The sequence below is a fragment of the Mustela erminea genome, chromosome 9 (genome assembly GCF_009829155.1).
Source record: "Mustela erminea isolate mMusErm1 chromosome 9, mMusErm1.Pri, whole genome shotgun sequence".
NCBI classification, from domain to species: Eukaryota; Metazoa; Chordata; class Mammalia; order Carnivora; family Mustelidae; genus Mustela; species Mustela erminea.
Genome location: NC_045622.1, coordinates 74,545,830 through 74,571,018, shown reverse-complemented (window position 1 = coordinate 74,571,018; position 25,189 = coordinate 74,545,830). Strand labels below are relative to the sequence as shown.

The 25,189-nt window shown below is 40.5% G+C and overlaps 1 protein-coding gene across 2 annotated transcripts in view; it reads right to left on the bottom strand.

Moving 5' to 3' along the window:
- NELL1 (neural EGFL like 1) overlaps window positions 1-25,189 on the bottom strand; it is an 833,013-nt gene that overhangs the window by 414,387 nt on the left and 393,437 nt on the right. For both annotated transcript variants that reach the window (XM_032359330.1, XM_032359331.1), the window contains exon 13: window positions 20,291-20,416. In XM_032359330.1, coding sequence (XP_032215221.1) covers window positions 20,291-20,416 — 126 coding nt within the window. The remainder of the gene's footprint in view (window positions 1-20,290; window positions 20,417-25,189) is intronic.

Genomic DNA, 25,189 nt, shown 5'->3' with positions numbered 1-25,189 from the left:
ATTTGTGAAACAAAGATGCAAATTCAAGCCTTTCAGGCTCTGAAGCCAGGGTTCTACCCTGCACCATATGTCCCCCCACCATGTCGGGAAATGTGGTCCTATCAGCAATGTTCCTGAAGCATCTTCATCTGCTCTGTGCTCATCTGGGTCACACCAGACACACTGGTTTGGTCCTTTACAAGCTACCAATCATAGGACCGATCTATCTATCCTAAGTAATACAGTCACTATCACATGTAAGAGATACATCCTTTTCTTTCCTCTCTATCACTCAAGAAATCTTTACAGAGAGATGCTTTCTAAAAGAGATAAAGACAGATGGCTCATCTGATTCACGTTCTCCCAATAGCCAAGGAGTTCTCCTGGTTTAATAGAAAGCAATAAAGGCGACAGTGTGGTTTCTCCATCCCTTTAAGAGGTACCATAATTACATGTGAAATATTAAGTGAAAAACAAAATAAAAATTAATAATACCAACAGTAACATCTAACGTGTATTGAGCATGTATCATATACTAGCAATAGGTAAAGCGTTTTACATTTATATTTCATTTAATCCTCAAAAACACCCTAGGACCTAAATACTAATACTATGCACATGATATAAATGAGAGATCGAACTTTAGGTAAGTTAAGAAATTTGTACAAGTCAAGTAGTTAGTAAACCTAGTTCTGCTGGCTTTAAGTTTGATGTAACTGTGTATTACACCTCCAATACTCAAGTATTTGGACTCTGCATTATAAAGCACATTCTCTTAAGTAGGTTATTGAAATATGTGAGTTCACAGCTCTCAGATGCACTTCAAAGTGTCCCAAACCACCTCCCACACTCATGCCAATTCCGTATGGGAGAAATTCCTGACAAATCATAATGTTACCTGAAGTTTCCAAAAAGTTTCTTGTACAAAAGCAGGAACCTGTCTCCTCCACACCTTAATCTCAGTGCATAAATGATAATCAGCATGTACTTGTGCTGAATGAGTGATTATCCACACTGGCATAATCAGGGGGTTTGAAACCAAGAAGCCAAAGCAGCACATTAGTCTTTGGTTAAGGGCACCCCCCGCCCCCGCTCAAGAGTGGTTGTTCCAGTGCAGTTAAAACACTCTCCGCCCGCCTGGGGCCTTTCTCCATCCAAGCTTCAACTCCTGCCAGTCTGTCCTCACAGTGCCAACCATCAGCACAAAACCCTCTTTTAGGCTCCGGAACTACCAACTCAAACCAAGTTTTCTCCAGTCATCCCAGCCTGAAATACTTGCCCTTCTGCCTTTCTTGACAACTCACCATACTTAGAATCACAGATTTTCAGAAACCTGAAACTAGAGGGCTCTTCCTCAGCACCAAGAAGAAAGAGGATCCTTATATACAGAATCTTGCCCAAAGTCATAAAGTGAAGGACAGTCAAAGCTGAGACTTGAACATAGGTCTTCTGATATTTAGTTCTACTCTCCGTGAACCTCTGTCACCACTTCTCCACACCTGCCCCTCCCACTATGGGCCAGTCCTTGAGGGAAAGCACCACCGGCACCCGTCACCAGCACACTGAAAGCAGTGGTGTCCCTGCTTCGGCTCTGTAGGCACCAGTTTAAACAAAGCAGACGGGTGACACTTGCCAACAAGTTTCAAAAGCAACTACAAACTCGGCATGAAAAGGCCTTCAAAGGGGAGGCCAGCTGCCCATCCTGAACCCATGTCTACGGTTTTCCTCTGCAGAAATCTCCTGACAGGCCAACGAAGGTTCTTTGATCATGTGTATGATAATTCCAAGTCACAAGTCAATAGTTAGTTAATAAAACATCATGATGGCCTGAGTCGATATGCAACAGTGACATAAATACTCATTGAAACAAACACTACCAAAGAAAGACAATGTCAGTAGGATGTCCACACGTGATTTTAAAAATCTATTAAAAAGCTTTAAGAATGGGGGCGCCTGGGTGGCTCAGTGGGTTAAGCCGCTGCCTTCAGCTCAGGTCATGATCTCAGGGTCCTGGGATCGAGTCCCGCATCAGGCTCTCTGCGCGGCAGGGAGCCTGCTTCCTCCTCTCTCTCTCTCTCTGCCTGCCTCTCTGCCTACTTGTGATCTCTCTCTGTCAAATAAATAAATAAAATCTTAAAAAAAAAAAAAAAGCTTTAAGAATGAAACTAAAAGCATCTTTAAAAATAAAGTTCTACAAATCAAACAAAACTGCTATTATAATGCTCCCAATGATTGAAGACAGGCATTTAGTCAAAAGGAAGGAAGGAAGGAAGGAAGGAAGGAAGGAAGGAAGGAAGGTAGGGAGGGAGGAAGGAGAAAGGGAACCAATGCCTCTCCTTATGGCAGGCACGGTGGATGAAGAGATTCAAGGCCGTGATTCTTGGCTTCAAAGAGCAAGAATGTAATGGGACCTCTGAAAGTCACTTTTTAATCTACTATTAAAGGGCATGTAGTATATTAGTCTGGATTAAAATAAGCTGCTCTAGTGAACCAATACCAATTTTTCCCCCTCTACCCTATTTTCTTTGGCAAACTTATCATCAGCATTCATTACGAATGTGGACCTAAATTATTAAATATATAGGTAGTAACATTGTTTCTAAACATGAATCATCCCAACATTTATATCCATAAAAGTCAGGCTTCAAAGTCAGCTTCTGGCTCTGTATTTTATACACGTACATATACGTACACATTATACATTATTATGCTTACATTAGAAAGGATTTTCAGGAGCAAACGGATCTCATGCTTGGGTAAGCATGCACATACTAGTCTCACGAGGACAAAACTTCCAACATGAGGCATCCTGATCCCTTTCCCTCCCTGCCAGCATGTGCTGGTTCTCAGATGCTCACTGTGGCAGTGCAGCCCTGCCCACTTTGGCATCAAGACAGTGACCTGATGTCATAAGAAATCCCATGTATTCCTTCCTTCTGAGCCATGCAGCCCAACCCACCGGTCTATGACCTGTTGCTGGGCAGTCCACTTAGGAGCCATGACAACATGGCAGCACTAGCTCTGTACATATCATCCACACAGACCTCCCCTTTTTCTCATTACAAGAACAAACCCAATCGATTGCAAAGCCCCAGAGAACATGCTGCCAACCGACAAACACAAACTACTGACCTTCTTGCTTAAAAGCCTGTGGGTGTTCGGGGACCAGTCACATAATGTATTTGTCCTCTGCATTAAAAAGTCGGGGCTGTGAAGTTCTTTTCTTTTCTGAATTATTTATCAACAGCAGGGAAAATGGAAAACCACAGATGTAAGCATAAAGGAAAACCAAGGCTCTTTTAGCTCCCTGGTTGCTTAGAGATATTTTTTGGCCCTGACTCTAGAGTTGCTGCATTTACCCTGCAGAATTAAATATGGGGGCCTTGTCAACAGTAATGCGACATGGGCACTGAATTCCCTACATGCTGTGCTCAAAGTGCCCCTTCCTGAACTCTGTTCTTCAAAAAGGGGGATTGTCTTAGTAATGGCTGGGGCCATTAAACCTTTCCTTTCCGTTTACAGGAAAAATACAGTAACGCCTCATTTATCCAATGGCCTGACATCTATCATCTATACTCAGGAAGAGAGCCATGACCCAGAGTCTGGGAAAGGAGTCTCCCAGGCAAATAATGGCCATGAAACCCATGTACGTTATTCTACCAGAGAACAGTAGAGACGCTTGTAGGCTAAAGACTGGCAGGTTAGAGTTTCTGGATTTAACAAGCCTTCTTATCTAACCCTCAGTCACTGAGCAGATGAGTGTTCTATCCCTTTGCTGTGCCCAGATCCCGCAACTGCTATTTCATATATCGGCATGGCTTGCACACTCACTGCTCTCGTGTCTTTGCTTCCACGATGGCTTCTCAGTGAGACCTTTCCAGACCCCCCGACATCGAATAATGCCATGACCCACGCAGCCTGCCCCTCCCTCTCTCTCCCCTCACTTCACGTCTCCCCGTAGTTCTCATCACCATCTGGCATACTCTACCTTTACCCGTTTACTGTTTGACTGCACCCAACTAGAACACATGCTCCACTGGCAACAAAGTTCTGCTTCATTCACGGGTGTATGTCTGATGTCTAGAACAACACCCGATGCTTGGATTTCTCTTTAAAGAATGAATAAAGTAAGGAACGAACAAATCACTATATGAGCTCAAAAAGCTGATGTCTAATAAGGACTAAGGAAAGCAATGGTAAATGTTATTTCTAAAGTCGATTTAGTAACGGGAAGAGATCTTTCCCCAATGGCATTTTTCCCCAATATTTAAACATTCTGGTAAAATACATGTAACATAAAATTTACCATCTTAGCTAGTTTTGAGTAAACGGTTCAGTAGTATTAAAAACGCTCATATCGTTCCACAATCATCACCACCCTCCATCTCTAAACTCTTTTTATTTTGCAAAACTGAAGTGATATGCTCATTTCATAACTTCCCTCCCTCCAGCCCATGCGCCACAACCATTCTACTTTGTCTCAGTGAACCTGACTATGTTAGTTAACACATATAAATGAAATCACACAGTATTTGTCTTTTGGGGAGGGTCTCACATCACTTAACACAATGCTCTCTATGGTTTATCCATACTGTCGCATGTATCAGAATTTCCTTTCTTACAGCTGAATAACATTCCATAATGTGTGTATAATATCCCATGTCACCTACCTAATGATCTGTCCAGGGACACTTACATTGCTTCTAAACTTTTGGTATTGTAAACAAAGATGCTATGAACATGCCTGTGCAAATATTTCTTTAAGACCCTGTTTTCAATCATCAGGGGTATATATCCGAAGCAGAATTGTTGGATATCATTTTATAACTATTTTTAATTGTTTGAGGAAGGGTCAACCTTCTACAGTATCTGCACCATTCTCCATTCCCACCAACAGCGCGTGAGAGTTCCACCCTTCTCGACATCCTCGCCAACACCTGGCAGCTGTTCCTGTTTTAGAGCATTTTTGACCCCCAGTCTTTCATTTAAACACCATTTGTCAGGTTCAACCATAAATAATCACACACACATTAATGAAGCAAATATGAAAGGTAACGAAAGTAAGATTCAAGGATTAAAGCTATAACACATCTAAAAGTAGAGAGCCAAGAGGAAAAAAGAAACAGGAGATGAAACAGAATCAGTCATGTCCAAATATTAAACTTAAAACTCCAGCAGCTGTGAAAGGTAAATATGATACCATGCTAGTGCTAGTTGGTGACTTGCTGATTTTCTAAATCCTAAAAATAGATTGAGGGCCCAACTTTCTAGTCTTCCTCACCTCCAAATCTGTGAGTTGTCCCAACATGCCCTAAAAAACAAATAAATGAAAGGTTTGCATGAGGCCAAGAAAATCATCACAGGGTCTACCTTCACTTTGTTCCTTCTGCCCCATAAGCTGCTAGCCTGGGCTATTGTCACATCAACATTTAGTGCCACACACTCTCTAGATAAGACAGGAATTGTCCCAATACCCTCCCCCACCTCTCTGATAGGCAGGGATCATCTCTGTCTCCTCTGATCAATGCCACATTTTTTTTTTTAAAGATTTTATTTATTTGACAGAGAGAGACACAGCAAGAGAGGGAGAAGCAGGCTTCCTGCCAAGTAGGGAGCCCGATGTGCGGCTTGGTCCCAGGACCCTGGGATCATGACCTGAGCTGAAGGCAGACACTTAACGACTGAACACCCTGGCACACCGCAATGCCACATTTTTAATATAACCAAGTCAGATGAACCACTTGCTTTGGCGGAAGAAATAGTTTTCCTGATGAGAAAATTCCCTAAGGGTTTTAGACAATCCATAAGCAAGACCTTTCTGGGCACAAAATTCATCAAAATTCAGAATCAAATGACTATAATTTGAAAGCATGTTCTGATGTCTTACAAGTGTCTAACATCCCAGCTATTTGAAACTCCTATACTTTAATGCTTTCCCTATATTTAACTTATCAATTGGAATGGGAAAATCAAACCTTACAGAGAAAAAAAGTGGCTAGCTGATCTAGGAAATGCATCCTCTTTGAATTTCAAAGGACAAAGAATTCAAATAGAAATATAGAAAACACACATCATGAACTCACCAGAGTGCCTCTGTCTAGTTACAAAGTTTTCTTACATAAAGTAATTAAACAAGGTCCTCAAGCCACCAAGGTGTGTGTTAATATTACATAGCTCTTTAGGAACCTACGTCTCCCTGAAATGTCCTTAATGAATAACACCAGAGACACTGGCTCCTCCTTCTCCCTAACCCTAAGCACGAATCCCTCCAACTTGGGGCTGCTCTGACTGTTATGCTATAAATCACTCCTCAAGCAACCTGAGCAAAACAATGAGCACTCATAACAGAGGAAGAATCAACACATGCATATGATAAGGCCGCAGAAGACACAGAGGCAACTGGATGTTAACACTTCTCCAGCTGGTAGAAACTGTAACAATGTATCCATAGGACAGCCTATTTCGCAGTCACCAACATCTGCAACTTTACTAATTTGGGCTAAATTCATTAAGTAAGTAGACAAATTAAAATATTAACTGGAAGACACTGTATGATTTTCACAATGCAGAATTCAGACATAGGCATAGAAAACTGTAGGAGGAAATCTTCCAAACAGATAAATTATGCATGCTTTATTATTATTATTATTATTATTATTATTACTATTATTATTGATTTCTTAATGTTACTACAATATACATGTATTATTTTATCATTATAGTCACTTTTATATTTTTATTAAACTTGCTCTTTTCTTTATACATCTCTTTGTGTAAATTCCCTTTAAGGACATCACATTTCTCAACTGCCAAAGACCTCATCCCAGAGTTCAACCTACACTGAGCTTCTAACCTTCTATCCTTCCCCCGAAAACAATTTGTCCTGTGGCCACCCCAAAGGACTAACTAGATGCCCAGCCGTCTAGGCTAATAAATGTCAGCTGTGTTCAGTTTAAGGAGCATCCCTTCTCAGGAAACAAGCTTAAATGTTTAAAGAAGAACTTATGGAACTTGTTCCAGAACTCTGGTCTACTGCAACTTACAAGCTAGTAACTTCAGAAGGCAGTATTTCCCTTTAAATCTACCATCAAGCACTGTGAAATCCACTTCTCACTGGTCTCCTTAACCCAGCAGCATAAGCACCTGACTGCACCTGTGTTTCCAGAGACTCTGGACCCTGTCTATAGAAATTGAGTTTCTCAAGGAAAGCAGCTTTCCAAATGTATTCCAAGGTGCCATGCTGTCCTCTGAAGAGCCTCAAGAGCTTGAAGAGAAGAGGGGAGGGATAAGGAAATGCGGTTACTAGGTTTGAGACTTCAATACTAAGCACCAGTACTAAAAGGTCAGTCAGTGGGTGAGGCTCCTCACACGCTGAAACCTTAAAACACAACCCTCTCTCCTGCTGTAATAAACCGAGATGCAGAACCCTGAAGGAGTCTCCCCAAGATCCCAATGCTTCTAAATGGCAGAGCTGGGCATAAAACAGGCTTCTCTGTGCCCCAAGTTCCAGGCTCGCTCTTTCTTTCTAATAAAGGCAGTTGCTTCCTAAGCATCTGCAGACCACGTTGCCTCAGCACTTTAAGGGCATCTTCAAAAGGGCTCTGATAGTGGTTGCATTTGAGTCTCCGGAGTCAGGAGCCCCACATTCATCTCTCTGCTCCCCTACTTCCTAGCCGGTGGTTATGGACCACTCTTTAACCTCCTGACAGTCTCAAGTCAGCTTCCTCACATGTAAAACGTGTATTGAGCATCAGTGTGGAGCCCTCTCCTAAGCACTTTATAAACACTACTGCATTCACTCCTCGCAATTCTGGGAGCAAGACGTGTCCGTTAATCAGAAGTTAATTCAGGACGATCCAGGTGACAAATGCCTGGCATTTTAGTAGGAAACCAGGCCCATCTGACTCCAAGACTTCTGTTCTTTCTCCTTCTACACAGATGAGCTCTAGGTCAACCTGTAGATCAACCAACATGGATCTGGATCTATTTTTAAAGTACCAGACCCCCTATCACTTCTCAATTCTTCTTTCGCCATCTCCCATACAGCAACAGAACTCCTTCAGACACCTTCCTGTGGGAAATACATCTCTCCACCATGTAGTAATGAATGCCTTCCTTCCAGTACCAAGGCTCTTTCCCACATTTATTATCCATAACTCACAATTTAACATTTAGTTATGTGCCCTATAAAATTATTCTCCTTAAATGTAAATTTTATGTCCCTCAAAGAGATCATAACCTCCTACAGGTCAGGAACCATAGCCTACAGAATCATGGAATTAGACGTTTTGCAAAGTTACCATTAAAAAAGGAAGAAGCTGAAATCTTTCAAAAAGAAAACTTATTTGGAATCTCAGCTCCTCTGACTAAAAACTACTGAGCTAGTCAGCCTTGATCTTTCAAGGTCCAAAGAAAACCAGTGAGTTGGTGATATTCATGCAATGAGCTGGTAGCAAGGGCAGGACTAGAATGCAGGAACCCAGACTAGACACCATGGACTAGATGGACTAGAATCCACATTGCTGGCTTCTCATCTAGGGATTACTTTACCATGGAAATCACAGGCCTGTTCAATCTCTTCTCAGTATCTCTGTCTTGGTCACAGTCCAGAAAAAAACACTGGAGCACACCTTGAACCCGGAAGCCCTGCCAGAAGGGCTTAAAAAGAATAGAGCAGGTGGGACCTACCCATCAGATCACCTTCCCGGATCCACATAGGAGGAAAAGAGCATCATAATTCCAAGAGTCCTTTAATTGCCGGGTTGGCCAATCAAGTTCTCCAGGAATATGAGGAAGCAGAGCCACAGCTTTAAATCTCTTTAGTTCAGATTCATAATCTAGGTTACTCAGGATAAAAGGCACTAGCATTACCAAGTCACAAACATTTTTAAAAATTTAATTTAGTAGGATAAGAGGGGATTTGAACAAAATAAACTTAATCTCACCTTTGTCTAGCATTTTCTGTTATTTTAATAACCTTTTTCTGACATGAAAACATAACGCAGATTCAGAGCACTGTATTCCATTCCACAGAAAATTTGGAAAATACTAAGCATAAAGAAAAGATATCGTAGATAACTGTCCACTCAGATACTTTGTTACTTATTTATTTGGAGGCCTATGCCTTGCCTGTGTTTCTGTGTCTGTATATGCATGTGACTATGCATGTGTTCATTCATAATTTAGATTTACCATTGTAATTGGAAAACAATATATACACCAACTTGAATCTCATCCTACTATACAGTGACAGAGAATATTCTTCTAAAAATTATTTTAATATTCTCTGTATTCCCATATATGGATTTTTTAAATTCATTTAATCAAAATTCCATTAGTTCATATTTAGGCTGCTTTCAGTTTCAGATGGCCATAATGAAAATATTCTCACATATGTAACTGAGACTGATTGTTTCCTTGGAATACGTTGCTATAAATAAATGTTTCTAGGCCTTTTGATAAGTGCTCAAATTGCCTTCAAGAAAGTTTGTAACAATTAACATTCCTATCAGCAATGTATGAAAGCACCTACTTCTTGGACCATCTCCAGAAATGGGTGATTAACATATAACTATACAGTATCTATCTACATATCTACCCACAGATAGTCATATACATACCTAATTGCATTTCTTGTAATTACTCCTAAGCTTGTAAATGTTTTCAAACCTTTGAATACTCTTAACAGATGCTGTCAGTTGTCTTTATAATTGTGGATCTACACATACACACAGCCTTCTCCTTCATTAAGAATGGAACCCAAATTTTGTTTAGATATAAGTTAGCCAAGTACTATAGAGAAAGCTGGGACCTACGCCAACCTTAGGGATAAATCTTGATTCAAGCTAATTCTTTTTGTCTAGGATATATTTTATTAATAGTTATTTTTGAACAGTTTTGGCCAATGAGACATGAAAACAAATCTGCTGGAGGTAGCCTTCTAATAAAGTTCTCTTTGATCTTAAAAAATCACTACAGAAAGGGAATCCTCTGTCCCTTCTGACTTTGGGACACAGTTAAGTCAAACTATGATGCTAAGAGTTACTTCAGCCATTTTGAGACTTTGAAGGGAGATGATACATCAAGTTTCAAACTGTCACATTGAAAATAAAAAGTAAAAAAAAAAAAAAAAACCTGTCACTGATGAGGTTATGGAGGAGCTGAATTAACTAATTCTGGAAATACTGTCCCTTTAGACTTTGTTAGAAGAGAATATATTTATCATTTAAGCCAGTGGAGTCAGAAGGGCTTTTTATTATTATTTCCTTTAAAATTATCTGAACTGATATGCCTACACTGTCCCACTTTATGCTTCATAATTCTTTGAGCCTGTAGAGAGGATACTGATGAAACAGCACAGAACTCAAATCGTTTTCCAATTCATAAAGCAAATAAGTGGCAAAGCTTTCAACCTGTAAAATTTATACACAAATATATGCACTAGATTTTTAACCATGAAAATTTAGACATTTCACTCTGGCCCATGAATCAGTAATATATATTCTCAATTATCTTGAAGAAATCCTAAGATGGCTCACTAAACCTTAAAATAGTAGGGCAATAGTTACATATATGCACTGACCCTATCTTGGAGATGGAAAAAAAGAGTATAAGTAGCTCATTAGGTTATTAAAGAGAAATGTCCACGCATTGTGTCCACCCAAATGTGAATACAGCCTGGCAGCATGACTAGCCTCGATAATGGTGTAAGTGCTAAGGCATCTTTAAACTCCTTTCCATGAAAGCTTAATTGTGATTCTGAACACACCATTCCAACAATAGAGTGTGTAGAAATATTAACAAGCCTCTTTGATGAATTTGGGTCAAGGGTAACACAGTACTTAATAGGTTTGTACACAAATACCGCGGGGGCAGGCTCCATCATTCATCTTAGTTTCTCTGCAGTCAATGGTCCTAGATCCTTTACAACAGTGCTGGTATAAAAAGAACTCACTCCCACTTCAACCCAACAAAGAAGCCAAATGCCACACAAATCCTTCAGACTTATTTTCATCCCAAAACCTTACAAGGAATGTCCTTTGGTATCCCAAGACATATTTACTAATTTTAAAAACCTTAGCATTATTTTAACACTACTATTGTGAAATGCAATAAATATCTGACCGTTGGCTTTTCCAGAATTACATATGGAAAACTGAAATTGCCCTGAAACACCCAATGTTCCATGAGTTTTTACCCTATGTAAGCCCTGTTTGGAGGGGCCTCTCAATTTCTTCCTTTTATTTCTTTAGTTGACTTTGTTTCCTTTACATGTCATAGCAGAGAAGCCCAGTCACAAAGATGTATGTAGAAGTAATGTAGATTTCTACAATTCCTTCAATTTAACTTAATGAATGATTCGCCAATTCTTCTGGACAAGTGGGGCTGTGGAAATGTTTGTCTTGGTCATCTGAGAATTCCCTACTTCCATCAGGTTGTGTCACAGCTCTAGAGGATTCCAAATGAGCAAGACATTGGCAGAGAGGGAGCGGTCTCATCCTTGTCCCAGAGGACACAGGGTGCCACAGAGAGGTCATGTATCTTTCGAGCTCTTTGAGGCATCCCAGCACTCATGTCACAGCTGAAGATTCAGAATCTCCCCATAAGGCCCCGCCCGCAGAGGCATCACATAGCCTCTCTCTCTACAGTATTTTTTCCACCCTAAATGGTAATTCCAGCACAGTTAACAGTGTTTTATTAGTTTCAGGTGTAAAATATAGCAATGAACGTTTCCACATCTCAGCCAGCACTCATCACAAGTGCTCTCCTTAATTCCCACCCCCTATGTCACTCATTCCCCTACCTACCTCCACTCTGGTAACCATCTGTTGGTTCTCTACAGTGGAGTATGTTTCTTGTTTTTTTAATCGCATTTTTTCTTTGCTCATGTGTTTTCTTAAATTCCACACGAGTGAAATCGTACAGTATTTGTCTTTCTCTGAGTATTCTATTTCACTTAGCATTATACTCTCTGCTTCCACCCATGTTGCAAATGGCAAGATTTCATTCTTTTTTTTTTTAAGATTTTATTTATTTATTTGGCAGAGAGAGAGATCACAAGTTCAGGCGGGGGCGGGGGTGGGGGGAAGAAGGCTCCCCGCTGAGCAGAGAACCTGACGTGGGGCTCAATCCCAGGACCCTGAGATCATGATCTGAACTGAAAGCAGAGGCTTAACCCACTGAGCCTCCCAAGCACCCCAAGATTTCATACTTTTTATGCCTGAATAATATTCCATTGCATAACTATACCACTTCTTTATCCAGTCATCTGTCAATAGACACTTGAACTCTTTCCATAATTTGGCTCTTGTAAATAATGCTGCTATAAACACAGGGGTGCACATCACTCCAAATTAGTTGGGGGGGGGGTGGTAAATGCCTAGTAGTATGATTGCTGGAACAGAGTAGTTGTGCTTTTTAACCATATGAGGAACTTCCATAATATTTTCCACAGTGGCTGCACTGGTTTGCATTCCCACCAACAGTGCAAGAGGGTTACTTTTTTTCCCTACATCCTCATCAACACTGGTTTTTTATGTTTTTGATTTTAGCCTTTCTGACAGGTGTGAGGTGAGATCTCATTGTGGTTTGATCTGCATTTCCCTGATGAGTGGCGTTGAGCATGTTTTCATTATCTGTTGGCCATCGGGATCCCTTCTTTGTAGAAATGTCTGTTCATGTCCTCTGCCCATTTTCTAACTGGATTTGCTTTTTAGGTATTGAGTTGTATCAGTTCTTTATGTGTTTTGGACAGTAACTCTTTATCAGATAAGTCATTTGCAAATATTTTCTCTCAATCATTAGGTTGCCTTTTAGTTTGATTGATCATTTCCTTTGCTGTGCAGAAGCTTTTAATTCTGATGTAATCCCAATAGTATATTTTTGCTTTTGTTTCCCTTGCCTCAGGAGACATATTAAGAAAAATGTATATCCGGTGTCAGGGAGATTGCTACCTGAGCTCTCCAAGGATTTTTATTGGCTGAGGTCTCACATTTAGATCATTAATCCAGTTTGAGTTTATGGTTGTGTATGGTGTAAGAAAGTGGCCCAGTTTCATTCCCTCGCATGTTGCTTTCACCAACACCTTTTGTTGAAGAGGCTGTTCTTCCCCTGAATATATTCTCTCTTGCTTTGTTAAATATTAATTGACCATATAGTTCTAGGTATATTTCTGGGTTTTTAATTCTGTTCCATTGATCTGTGTATCTATTTTTGTGTCACTGCCATCTGTTTTGACTACTGGAGCTAATATAACTTTTAGTCTGCAATTCAGATACCTTCAGCTTTGCTTTTCTTTTTCAAAATTACCAAAGTAATTTTGTAATTGGAAAGTAATTTGGAATTACTTTAGCAACTCAAGGTCTTTTGTGGTTCCACATAAATTTCAGGATTTTTGTTCTAGTTTTACAAAAAATGCTAGTGGTATTTTGACATGGATTGTATTAAATGTGTAGAATGCTTTGGGTAGCACATACACTTTAACACTTTAACAATACTTGTTCTAATCCATGAATGTGGAATGTCTTTTCGTTTACTTGCGTCACCTTCAATTTCTTTCATCAATATTTTATACTTTTCACACTATGGGTGTTTCACTGCTTTGGTTAGGTTTATTCCTAGGTATTTTACTACTTTTCATGCACTTCTCAGTGGGATTGTTTTCTTAATTTCTCCTCCTTCTGCTTCATTATTATGGTATAGAGATGCAACAGATTTCTTCATATTGATTTTTATACTGAGACTTTACTGAATGTTTTTATCAGTTGTAGTAGTTTTTCAGTGGACTCTTTTGGGGTTTTCTACATAATATCATATCATCTGCAAATAGTAAACATTTTACATCTTTCGTACTGTTTTGGATGCCTTTTATTTCTTTTTGTTGTCTGATTGCTGTGGCTCATACTTCAGTACTCCATTGAATGAAGTGGTGAGAGTGGACATCCTTGTTTTAAGGGGAAAGCTCTCAGTTTTTCCCCACTGAGTATGATTTTAGCTGTGGGTTTTTCACATATGGCCTTTATTATGTTGAGCTATGTTCTCTTTCAACTTACTTTGTTGAGGGTTTTTTATCATGAATGGATGTTGTACTTTGTCAAATGCTTTTTCTGCATCTACTGAAATAATCATATGGTTTTTAGCCTTTCTCTTACTGATGTGATGTATCACACTGTTTCATTTGTGAATATTGAATACCCTTACATCCCAGGAATAAATCCCACTTGATCATGGTGAATGATTTTTTAATGTATTGTGGACTCTGTTTGCTAATATTTTGCTGAGGATTTTCTCTCTACAGAGCTTACATATCTCAGAATGCAGTCTTGGAGGCAAGGGCCCTTTCTCCAGAAACTGGTTGAGTCATTACTTCCTGACTTTATGTTATCCACTCTGGATTTTCTAGTCGGTAATGTGGAGAACAATTCTCCTCCTTTCAGAATCTTTTCTACCAGGGCAGCTGGGTGGCTCAGTCCTTAAGCATCTGCCTTCAGCTCAGGTCATGATCCCAGGGTCCTGGGATGAAGCCACACATTAGGCTCCCTGCTTAGGAGCCTTCCCTCTCCCACTCCTCCTACTTGTGTTCCTGCTCTCCATCTCTCTCTCTCTGTGTCAAATAAATAAATAAACTATTTAAAAAAAAAATCTTTTCTACCATTCTGTTTTACAAAAGAAGACTGCATATGACCTTTAAACAAACTGAAGCCAGGGAGGTCTCAGACATAGACCAAACGCAAGGGTATACCCGAACATTAACTTTTACCTATGTCCTGAGTGATTCTAACCTGAGCTGAGAGTTGAGAACTTCTGCACAAAAACAAATCAGGATCCTGGAGCCCTGCTTTCAGCACTGTCACATCCCTCCTCTGAATGGGGAAGTGGGTAACAGAGCCAGCCATTTAAAGAAGGGGGGAAAAAAGGGTGGGGACATACCAGCCAAATCACAGCAAAGGATAAATGTCCCTTAATAATCATCACAACTTTTAGCTGGGTTTTGGAATACCCAAAACTATAAGTCTTGCTTTGACTTTCTTTATTCAGTGTATCAGTAGATGTTTCCTGCCATCTTTAATAAAAGTAGTTTTGCGGGCGCCTGGGTGGCTCAGTGGGTTAAGCCGCTGCCTTCGGCTCAGGTCATGATCTCAGGGTCCTGGGATCGAGTCCCGCATCGGGCTCTCTGCTCGGCAGGGAGCCTGCTTCCCTCTCTCTCTCTCTGCCTGCCTCTCAATCTACTTGTGATTTCTCTCTGTCAAATAAATAAATAAAATCTTTAAAAAAAAAAAAAAAAAAAAAAAAAAAAAAAAAAGTAGTTTTGCACCATAAAACATTTGATACAGCATCTTTCACTCAGTTGAAGTAGTCTACAGGCCCATGACTGGAATGTCATTCTTAAAGCTATCTCACCTTTTCTGAGTCTGAGAGCCAAGTAATTAATAACCCGTTAATGCTGCCAGGGAGTCAGAAGTAAGTAAGAACAAGCATGTCCAAAACAAGCACATGCTATATGCTTTAAAGAAAAGGATAATCAATAGACATTTTATGACCATGCTCTACTAAGTTGCAGAATGTTCTATTTTGGCTCTACTTCATATGGCTCTGCTTCATAAAATGACATCAGGTACTTCATATTTCAAAGTGTTCTTTGTATCTTCTACCTTAGGAGAAAAGTTTTTTTTTTTTTTCCTCTTTCAGAAAACTGGTCTAAAATTTGTAACAGTGGCCTTTTACTCCTACTCCTAAGTCTTTTAAACTATTGCCTCACCACCTTTCATTATAAGGTACTTAATTTAAACCACTAAAATTAATGGACTATGATATCTAACTATAACCAAGCTTATTTCAAGTATTTCAAACATTTACTTTCTTCAAGCTTTCTTCCATGCCAGTATTAAGAAAATACAATTCCTCTGAGCAAGGTAATAGAAATCACATGGGATACAGGTTATCTTACTTGTTTCCTTTATTTCTTACCTTCATGGGAAGTTTCTGGCATAAAAATGAATGCTTACCCATTCCTGTCAAGTACCTGTCTTATTGCTGCATGCTTTTGTCATAAATCACAGGTATTCTGCTTTGGAGCTGCCTGAGAATCTAATGATAACATCTTATCCAACAACTTAAACACAGCCTTAGTTTAACTGGGGATAAATGAAAGTCAGGGACCAGTAAATCAAGGAGTCTGATCATCGCAAAAATCAAAAGGTAAAGAAAAGAGAAAAGCACCCCACCAACCAATTTCAGGGAATCCTCCAGTTTCGAAATTCATAAAAGAACGAAGACAACCCATCGTCCTCTTATAGGAGAGAAAGTGAAGTGAAGTAGACTCACACAAATCCTAAGGCCAAAAACTGGCCCAAGTATCCAACATTTTCAATCTCACCGTTTCAAAGGGCAAGGGATGCTTTCCTAGAAAAAAGTACAGACGCCTTGTATATAATACATGGTCATGTCGGGGAATCCCCAGCTTCTACGGGTAAAAATTAAGTCATAGCACATTTCAAGTTGTGGGTAAGTACTCTTGATGTAAAACCCTCCTTATTTTATTTTCCCATGAGATGTGATTTTTTTTTTTCCTTTTTAAAACAAGATAGGGGGAAAGAGTTAAAGTTTCTTTTCTATTTGACACACTGTGTTTCCCCTTGAGCATCTATTTGTCTCAGGTGCAGTCTTTCTAAAAGGATCGTGGTTATCAGCATAAACTCTGAAAAGGCTATCTGCTTTTGGAACTTAAAAAGGGCTAACAACTAACATGAGATTAAACACCTAATGCTCATCTAAATTCTACTAAGACTTTCAAGAAGGATTGATTTGGCAAATACTGGAACATATTTTGACAGTCAATATACATTTGAGATTTTTCATGTGAAGACGTTGCTTCAATCATGAACTCTCAGGGCACAGAGGTCATTTATCACTACTCTCACTGACCGTATTTCTTAATACTCATGACTGATACTAGTTATGTATTAGATATATTAATAAATGAATGACACAGGTGAATCAATCAATCATTCAGTAATCTATTACCAAAGCTGGTAGATCTTCTTTACTTCTAGGCTCACTAATTTTTAGTTGAACGTAATTTTTCAGTATTACTACTGACTTCTAGGGCAGTTCAGGTCCGGCTAAATGGCACACTAAAAGAAAGAAAACAGTGACTTTGACATAGTTAGCAAACTAACTTAACAGTAGCAGCAGAATCTGACTACTTTGGGACAGATTCCTGAATGAACTTTGGAAATCAGGAATGCCAATAACGAGAAATGCAGTATCAGGAGCTTGGGGCCAACCAAGGATGCCTTCAGGTCTGTCAATTTCTCCCAGAAATTGATCTTTGAAAAATGAAATATCTGAAAAGATGCCTTACAGTGGCCAACATCTATTATACACCTTACTTACTGCCACAGAGAAGTAGAGACTCAGAGGAAGAAGTCTTTGCCAATAAAGAAATGACAGAGATTGGAGGTGGGGACCGGATCTGTCTTGGAGAGTGAAAAGCATGAAAAGCACCTCTGGCCTAAGAGGCTTACTTTCAGGACACCAAGGGAAGTATCAGAGCTCCAGGTTACTACGCGAGCATCTCATGGAGGCCCTAGAATTTGATCTAGAGGAGAAATGGCAGGAAGAATGCTTTTCTCGTAGGTCTCTTCGCTGCCATCCATTTTCTCCACCGTGAAATCCTACCCCAATCCACTCACTGCATGCTAACATGCCTCAGCAAACTCCAGGAGATATTCTTGGCTTGCAAAAGCACCCTACACACTCCATTCTGGAAATCAAGCAACTTTTTCTTATTGTATTTTGCTTGTCCTTCCATCATAGTACTTAGTGCTGCTTAATATCATCATCATTTATATGAGACTACTTTCCCCAACACACCGTGTACTGTTGAAAAGAAAAGGGTTATTTTAATAAGCAGCTCCCGTCAAAGGAAACACGATCTGTTGCGAATCTACTAAGTGTCAATCACTACGGTATTCATTAGCACCATCTACCAAATATTTCTAGTTTTCTCCTAATTCTAGGCATGAACCAGAATTCCACTTCCTCATCCCCTTACATGGGTTTAGGTACTGATGACTAGATCTAGTAGACGAGCAGAGCGTGGAAAGGGTATGTGTCCCTCCCTGACAACAACATGGAATGAGTGTTGCCAAGAACCTCCCCACCCCTGCCAGGCTCTCTCTTTCACATCTTGGTGACTGGAAATGTTCCCAATACTGACTGTTCAATCTGCTTGTACCTCCACAGTAATTATGACAAGCAGAGAAGCTTTCCTGCTGACCAGTGAAAGACAAACAAAACTTTGTTATTTTAAGTCCAGCATATTTGGGGTTGTTACTGCAAAACACCCTGACTGATCCAAGTGCCATGATAAATGTTTTCACATATACAATCTGATGTTCACAATAACCTAAGAGTTACGTATCACAGCTACGGCAGATACAGCAGATATGAGCTTTCATTCATAAATGAATTTTTTTAAAAAATAGCCCAAGGCTAAATAGTTTTGTTCATTCCTTCATTCAATAAATATTTGTTAAGCACTGCGCTCTGCCAGGTTCTCTACACCCCCAACTCTTCCAGCTATGTTATGTTTTTAAGTAACCAAAATAGGTAGTGAAGAGAAGAGAAAAGGTCCCCGTTCTCAGATCTGATATTCTAATAGAGACAAATTTTTGAAAATCACATATAAAAAATAAAAACTCTACGTGGTGATAAGTGATATTCAGAAAATTAAAATCAAGTGAGAGGATCGTGGGTAGCCATCTAATTATGTAAGTCAGAGAAAGTCCCTCTCAGCCTCTCCCTTTTTTTTTTTTTGAGGGAGGATGCTTGGGTACCTACTGACATGCCCACCCTTGTCTTTTATTCAAGTAACATAGTTTGCTTTCTCAAAGTAATTCTATAAATAACACATTTTTTATCTCGTTCCATATATAAACCACTAGGCAGGGCACCCATCCTTAAGAGGCTTTCAATGAGCACTAAGCTCCAGTCTTTTCGCCCTTTGGGAAAAGTAAAGCAGAGGCAGTATTCTGCTGTGACTTCAACAAGGCCTTTCTACACAGCAGGGCCTTAATCAAGGTTTAGGGAGTTCCATGTTATGTGCTATTGTTGTAGAAGGATATTCACTGGTTCCTTCTGATCATAGAGTTAAGGTAAATCATAAGGACAAAGAAACTATCGTGTAGAACATAAGATTTTTAGCCTGTGTGTTTACAGGTCCAAAAGGGTTTTGTGCCCCCCTTAAAATGTTTAGCTCTCAGCATGCTGTGTTTACGCAATCTCTTTTCTCTCTAGGAATTTTAGTTATACCACATAAAAGATAAATGAGATTGGCCATCTGCGGCCATCAGAAACCTATATTACCCTCATCAGAAACCTATATTACGGCTCCTTAGCCGAAATATAGTAACTTATAAACATACAACAATCAATGGAAAAAGCGTTTTGGAAGTACAAACATGCTTCCCTAACTTCTGCCACTTTCTGCGCTTCTGAAAAGGTCTTGGGAATAAGACCTTTTAAGAGTCTTATTCACTAAGAGTAGCAGTCCATTCTGAGTGAAAAATTCAGTTTATAGGACATTGTTAATAGGATATAAAAGGAGGCAGGAGTTAGGGAACGGTACAAAAATGACTGGAATTTTGTGCTCAAGGGGCACTTTTCTTATAAGATTACAGATTGGTCACTTAAAGACATCTGACCAAAACCAAAAAGACTCAGAACCTTTACCGTTCGTGGCCACATTACTATTCACATCTCCATATACATAACTGAAGTATATTGGAATCCCCCACACCAACTGCCCACAAAGCCAGCACTGCTCACACGAAGGCACCGCCCACATTCCTAGAGTTCCTTCCGGCTGAGCACTGCAAGCCCTGCCATATCCGGGAAACTGAACATCAGCACATGTCAATCCAAAGTTTTGACTGGCTCCGATAAATGCCCAATCCCCGACCAAGAGGTACTCTGTTCCCCTCTAAACTTAATCTTTGTCTTTCTTGATGGGGACAAAGTACATTTTCTTATATTCAAAAACATTCCAGCATGACAGAAGGAAAATAATTTGGTAATTTTCTATCCTTAAAACTGATGTCTCTAGGTCCGCTGGGAGTAGAAATAAATTACACGGATAAAACTCCTTTTCGCACCTTTTTCTCCAAAGGGAAGGGTAAAATAATGCAAGAGAAAAACTAGCTGGCTGGGTTACAGTAGTACCGACGACACCTGGAGCTAAATTTAACAACACACCTAGGGTGCAGAGAAGGGGTAAATCAGAAAATCGAAGTTGCTTCTTCATGCTCACCTGTGCAAGAGAAGTCATCGACTCGAATGTAGCCTGGGACACAGTCACAGCGATATAACCCAGCCAAGTTCACGCACACAGTATTGGCATGACAGTAATGCATCTTAGCCGCACACTCATCAATATCTGAAAGAGAACAAAAGAAGCAACATCACAGTTAGGTGAAGGAATGAACCCTACTCACTGTAATCATCTGACAAGGAAATTGAAATACGCAAATGTCCATCAAAGCTAAGAGAAAAAGCAAGATGCAGTAAAACAGAAAAACTCAAATGCAAATTCAGCTGCATTCAGGTGCTTTAGATCCCATCTTGAGCTGAAAGTATTTGGAGAAAGAGGCAAGGTGAGATGTAACAGTTAAGAAACCAAGATGTGGGGCACCTGAGTGGCTCAGTGGGTTGGGCCTCTGCCTTCAGCTCGGGTCATGATCTCGGGGTCCTGGGATCAAGCCCCCATTGGGCTCTCTGCTCGGTGGGGAGCCTGCTTCCTCCTCTCTCTGTCTCTGCCTGCCTATCGGCCTACTTGTGATCTCTGTCATATTAAAATAATAATAATAATAATAATAATAAAATTTTTTAAAAAAGAAACCAAGATGTGGGGCACCTGGGTTGCTCAGTGGGTAGAGCCTCTGCCTTCGGCTCAGGTCATGATCTCAGGGTCCTGGGATCCAGCCCCACATCGGGCTCTCTGCTCAGCAGGGAGCTTGCTTCTTCCCTCTCTTGCCTACCTCTCTGCCTACTTGTGATCTCACTTTGTCAAATAAATAACTAAAATCTTTAAAAAAAAAAAAAAAAAAGAAAGAAAGAAAGAAACCAAAAAGTATGAAGATTGAATCTGCTGTTATTAGTCTCTCTCCAAGGAGGATGCTGGAGTTAAACATCCAAAACCAAGGAGTTCTGTGTCCAGTGAGTTGATACCAATTAATATTTATCAGATGTCCACTGTACATGGTGTAGCTTGTATCAGAGAGATCAAGAAGATCCAGCCCTCTCCTCTCATGTGTCTTACTAAGACACGCTTTAATCCATCTGTTAAAAAATGATGGCACAGCCAATTTCTCCCATATTGTACTGTGAATATAGACAACAGCTGTTGTCTAATACAAACTGACATCTTTTGTCCCTTGACCTGGAGATCCCTCCCGTGTGACAGAATAATGGGCTGATTCAACAAAAAGATTTCTTTCTCTCTGAAATGGCAGTCAGAGCATCGCCCGCTTCCTCATCAGCATTCATGGTAAGGACTGAAATAACCCAAAGCCTTAAGCAGAGACTTGAGTCTGTCCTGGAAGTTGTTTTCAAAAATGCCTTGAGTGTTCGTTTTACTCAAAGTGCTTATGGAGATGGAGAAGAAGAGATGGTGGCGCACAGCATGAGGACCTAACACAAGGAGAGTTCTAGCTCTGGTTCTTCCAGTTACTAGCATTTAACCATGCTGAGTCCCTGAATCCCTTTGTCATACAGGTCAGTTCTGAACCTACTGCTTCACATCTTTCAATTCATTATCTAATATAAGCCCCATTCAATTCCATGATCCGAGTACAGCACTACTGACATTCTGAAGTCTAGAATATTGAGGCTTAGAGAAGTTAAATATCTGGCCACAAAGTCGCCCTGTTCGGATTTGAACTTAGAAATCAGTCTCTTACTTGCCATGCTTTACTTCATGGAAGCACCTTGAAAAAGACAGAGGAGCGTAGTGTTACTATGAAGGTAACCACCCAAGTCCTAAAGCACTATCATGTGCAGCAACAAGGATAAAAACAGCTATGATGGGGCACTAGAAATCTTACTTCTTGATTTTAAAAGTGAAAGAAGATTGACTTATTTCCTTATGAAACACACTGAAATAGTATCAGATTCTTTTCAGCACTAAAGATCTGTCAGTCCATAAATAAAAGTTAGTGTGGAATAACTGAGGTCCTAGAAGGACACTCGTAGTTAGCAAGACTTCCTTAAATGTGAGGACAAAATACCAGAAATTACTGAAGTGCTTCAGGCAATAAACGAAGTGTTCTACTTACACAAGATCATGTGCTTCCAAAAATGATCTAAGACAATGCACAATTAAAATAAAAGGACAACGGGACTATAAAAACTATATAATGAGATTCCATCAAGCTAGGGTATGAAGGGAAGTCTCCAACGAATTTAAGATAGAAGAGTAACTGCAGATAAGCATGAGAGGCAATTCAGATCTTTCTGACACCCAGGGCATTAGAATTCTTTAACAAGTCGATTCCTGGCATCGTTGAAGCATTTTGCTTCACCGAACAGTGGATATCACAAAAGTCAAGAGGAAAAGATTTCCAGAAAGGAGTGATGATCACTTTGGTCACCTACTAAGAAGTTGAATAAGATCAAGACATCACTAACCACGAGATTTGGCATGAAGTAGTTCACCGCTGACCTTAACCTAGGAAGTGTAGATTTGGGAAAGTGGTGGAGAAAAGCCTGAGTCAAGTCAATTAAAGATGGGAACAAAGAGGAGGGAGCAGAGAAAGAAAAACAAGACAAACCTCTTGAGATTTTTTTTTCCCCATAAAGAAAAATGGGGTAGTAGTTCTGGGGAGACTCAGTGTCAAGAGAGTCTTGCATCAAGATGGGAGAGATCACAGCACCTTTGTATGCTCTTGGGAAGGATTCAATACAAGTGAGGCAAACTGATGACGTAGAAGACAGAGAGCATTGTGGGAGCAAAGTCTTGTGGGAAGCGGTGCCCAGGTGGAACGAGTCATCTTGACAACAAGAACCAAGCCGAGATCATGGAAGATGTGGAGCTGGCTGGCCAATTTGTTGGAAGAAAGAGGAAGTAGCTTTCCTTTGCTTATTTTAATTTTCCTCAGTGAAAATGAAAAGAGAGGGTAACACCTGATAATTAAGAAAGGGAGGAGGTATCAGATATTTAAGGAATGGGGGATAAGGTATTAAATAGTCATTTTGATAAAAGGGGAACAACAATTCTTCGAGCGGATAGTTCAGGGGCTAAGGAGCTGCTGTGATTTGTGATTGTGAACGAGTTAGTGAGAGCAGTCAACATGGCCATGTGTTTTTCTCCAATTCCACTCAGGTATTCAGGGGCAGGAGAAGGGTAACTGGAAAGTTTGGTGTAACCAAAGATGAGTTTTTATCCAGATACAAGTCAAACGAGATATAGGGGAACTGAGGGAATAAGGAAAGAGTTGGTGATAATGAGGTGTCTAGGAATCGCGGCTATCAAGGACAGATGTGAGGACATGAAGAGGGAGGCAGACAGCTGAAAGCAGGACTGGGTCCTAGGGGTGGGCACTGCACTGCACTTCTCAGATATCACTTCAGAACTAGAGAATTTAATCCCCCAGCTAATGGGACTACTGTCTCCTAATGCCATCAGTTGTTATCCTTCTAGTGAGAATGTCCTTGGCTAATGAGAGATTATACAGTCACCGTCACACTTCATCCTGGGAGTGATCTACAACAAAGACTGATTCTCATTGACCCCAGCTCAAGATAATTCTAAAGGACCATCCGGATTTCAGAGCCCTCAGCGAGATTGAGCTAACTTCTCCCTCTGTCCAATCCTCCATTCTTGCCCTCCCCAGAGGCCTTCATGCCAGGAGCATTCCCTAATAATCTCCCTGCATCCCAGCGTACAGACCAGAGTTTGCTTCTTTAGGGAACCCAAAGTGCAGCAGGAATTTTAAGGGAGGCAACATGTGGTTACCGTGAGGGTACTAGAATGCAGGAGCCAGAAAGCTGGGAGACACTTGAAAAGTGGTGTGCTTGACATTAATATTTTGGAGGTCATTCAGTTCCTGTTGATTCCAAGGTCTTTCATGCAACAATGCGGGGAGTGGAAGAATAGATCCCTCTAAGTGAGAGGCTGGGAATACCAGAAGCAGCCAGGCTTTGGAGGGAGTTGGCTGGCATTGGTGTTGCTCCTCAAATATTACCAGTTTTCCTTCTCCAGGGCACACCATACAAATGTACTTCCCCATCCTCTTTGAAATTAAGCATAGCTATATGACTAGACATGATGTCTGAGCAAAGCATACCACCCCTAGGTGGAAAGATTAAGAGCCAGCACTTGGCTTACCACATTTTCTTGTTCCTGCTTTGGAAATCATGGAAGCACACAGGTGGGGACACTCTCAGCCTGGGTACCTGAGTGAGGAGCCGGCAACCAGACAAGCCTGATGACGACGCTGCATGAGCTAGAAAGAGGCTTCTGTTCATTTAAGCCATCGGGCCCACCCTGACTGGTGACTAGAAAAAGCATCTCAAAGAGATCATTAAGCTTGATCTTAAAAGATGAACAGAAATTCACCAAGTAGAGACCAGAGGTGGGGAAAAGCAAGGGAAACTACAGAGGCTAAACTTATTGTCTCTGCAGAGTTAGGAAGGGAGAGAATCAGTGAGTCATTTATCCTTCTACTAATTATCCTTCTACTAGGCCCTGAAGCAGAGGATGACCAAAATGCCACCACAAACCTCACAGCCTGGCAAGGCATTGAGCAAAACTTTTAAGTTCTACAAGGAATGGGAGACCTTTAACAGGGGGATTGGATGTGATCCAAGAGAGCCAGAGAGGCAGTCTCTGTGGATGTGACGTTTCATCGAAGACCTAAAAGGTGAAGGTGAGAGGAATAACATATCAGACAGAGAAGAATGTTGGAGAAGAATTAGGGGAAGGACCTTTGTCTATTTAAAGTGAAACTGGCAAGGTAAGCTCAGGCCAGATCCTGCTGAGCCTCGTGGGCCACGGGGAAGGAGTCTAGACCTTAGTCAAGTAGGGGCACAAACCAATTTCTGTTTTTAAAATATCACTCAGCTGTAGTGAAGAGAATAGATTGGAGCTCGCCAAGCTGAACGCTAAAAGACCTTGGTATTTGACTCTCTGAGATACAGCCACACTGAATTC